The sequence below is a fragment of the Chrysochloris asiatica genome, unplaced genomic scaffold (assembly GCF_000296735.1).
Source record: "Chrysochloris asiatica unplaced genomic scaffold, ChrAsi1.0 scaffold00050, whole genome shotgun sequence".
Taxonomy (NCBI): Eukaryota; Metazoa; Chordata; class Mammalia; order Afrosoricida; family Chrysochloridae; genus Chrysochloris; species Chrysochloris asiatica.
In genome coordinates, this window is record NW_006408568.1 from 12,072,340 (window position 1) to 12,074,323 (window position 1,984).

The 1,984-nt window shown below is 52.8% G+C and overlaps 1 protein-coding gene across 1 annotated transcript in view; it reads left to right on the plus strand.

Moving 5' to 3' along the window:
- Nucleotides 1-884: 884 nt before the first annotated feature.
- TUBA8 (tubulin, alpha 8) overlaps nucleotides 885-1,984 on the plus strand; it is an 18,787-nt gene continuing 17,687 nt past the window's right edge. The window contains exon 1 of the mRNA XM_006862729.1: nucleotides 885-946. Within this exon, the coding sequence (XP_006862791.1) occupies nucleotides 944-946 (3 nt within the window). The 5' untranslated portion in view covers nucleotides 885-943. The remainder of the gene's footprint in view (nucleotides 947-1,984) is intronic.

Sequence of the window (1,984 nt, forward strand, 5' to 3'; positions counted from 1 at the left end):
TGAACTTCAGGTTAGCAGCCTGACTTGTAACTACTATGCTACCAGAGCTCCTTCATTAGGTTAATAGTTGAGGGCAAATTTGCACTATCCAGGGACCACAGATCAAAGGAAAATATTTTAAATGATGAGGGAGGTTGAGAAGGTGTGCACTGACAGGTTAGTAGAAACAGGAACCCACATGTATTTAAAGTATGTTGGACACCTGCAATGTATCAGAAGCCTCATGTATGTTATCTCATTTAATTCTCAAATAACCAAGCAAGTCTTAACTGAGGAAGAAACAGACACATCCGGAGCAGAATTTCAACAACTTGCCCAAACACACACGGATAATAAATTACAGAGCTGAGACTGGAACTGTTCTTTATGATCCCCAACTACTCCAACCCTCTCTTGGGCTGAGGGTGACTCCAGTTAATTAAACCCTAACAAGGTGAGTTCCCGGCTGGGTCCATTCTTCCTCATTTTTGCTCCAGCAGGAGAAGAATGGGAATTTCTGGAGAAAAGAATATTTTGCATAACAGCACTTAGTGTTGCTTTCCTAAGCGGCTGAATTATAACGATCATTTCATGGGATGCGTGTTGCAAATATGTCCACGTGTAACAAACAGGACTGTTGCATGTCTTTCCACCCATCTCCCTAAGAGGGACACCCAGGATCCCGAGGCAGAACCACGGGATTGTGGGGGGTGGGGGAATGGAGGGAGGGTGCGTGGGCTCCTGGAGGGCAGAGCCGCTGGTGGGTGGGGAGGAGCAATTGTGACCTAGCCCGGTCCCTCCCCTCCCCGGGTACTGTGATGCAGCTGGGCAGCTGCTGGCCCCAGCATGTTCGTCCCCCGTCCTCTCCTGCCCAGAGTGTCACAACAGCGGAGGCGGCCGTATCTGGAGCAATTGGGGTGGGCAGGCCCAGCTGGGAGGAGAGCGGGCGCGGAGAACAGCCACGATGGTGAGCCTCCCCGGAGCTGGGGATCTGGGGCGGGGGATTAGGGCGCAGTGAAGGCAGTGAAGGTTCCCTCCAGCCCCAGAGCCGCAACTACGCCGGGGCGAACCGTACACGGTAGAGCCATGACTTGGATCTGCAGAGCTCGAAATCTCCAGGAAGGGAGAAATGTCAGCTCAGGGTCAGAGGAAGGTCCATTCCCTCAGACGGGGGCCCATGGTACCTGTAGCCTTTGTTGTGGTTAAGTACCACCGCGTTGGTTCCAATTCATATACACCCTGCATAGGGTTTCCGAAGAGCTGCTGACTGGTGAGTTTGAACCACCGATCTTGTGGTTAGCAGTCCAGTACTTATCCGACAGTGCCACACTAGGACTCCCTGTTAGACTGGGAGAAAGTAGTCCTGCGGCGAGTCGACCCTCAAATGGAGCTAAAGGAGGTTTGTGCACGCAGGTGAGGGAGGCCCCTGGAGAAGCTGGTGGGATTCAGACGGACAGATCACGGACAAGAGTAGGGAGAGAAGGGGAGTCTAGGCATTCTGATGGGCCAGGACAGCTGGGGGAGTGGGCACGTTCTCCAAACGCAACTTAAAGACCCCAGAATGTCACAGTCTCCTTTCGTGTGCTTTGGCCATCTGCTTGGGTTTGGGGCACCCACAACTCGAGCGCAGCCAGTCCCCCTGGCGTGCTCAACTTCCCAGGTACCTGGCATCCGAGCCAATTCCCCATTTTTTCCCCAGTGAATGGTCAAAGTCAGAAGTAAAGACCGGGGTATCTCCGACTCCTGGTTTTGCGTTCTATCCAGGTTTAGGGGGGTCAGTAGCGACTCCTTCGCCCCGTCCCTGCTCCATTAACACACAGGGACCTGATTTGCTGACAAGGAACCCGTTAAATTTGGTTGTTGTTGTTATGTGCCGTGGAGTCGGTTCCGACTCATAGCGACCCTGTACAGGGTTTCCGAGGCTGTAAACTTGGTAGCTACACTTTTAAGATCCAATATGCGGGTACTCCAAAACTCTCATCGCCCAGAATCCCGGCATTTCAGC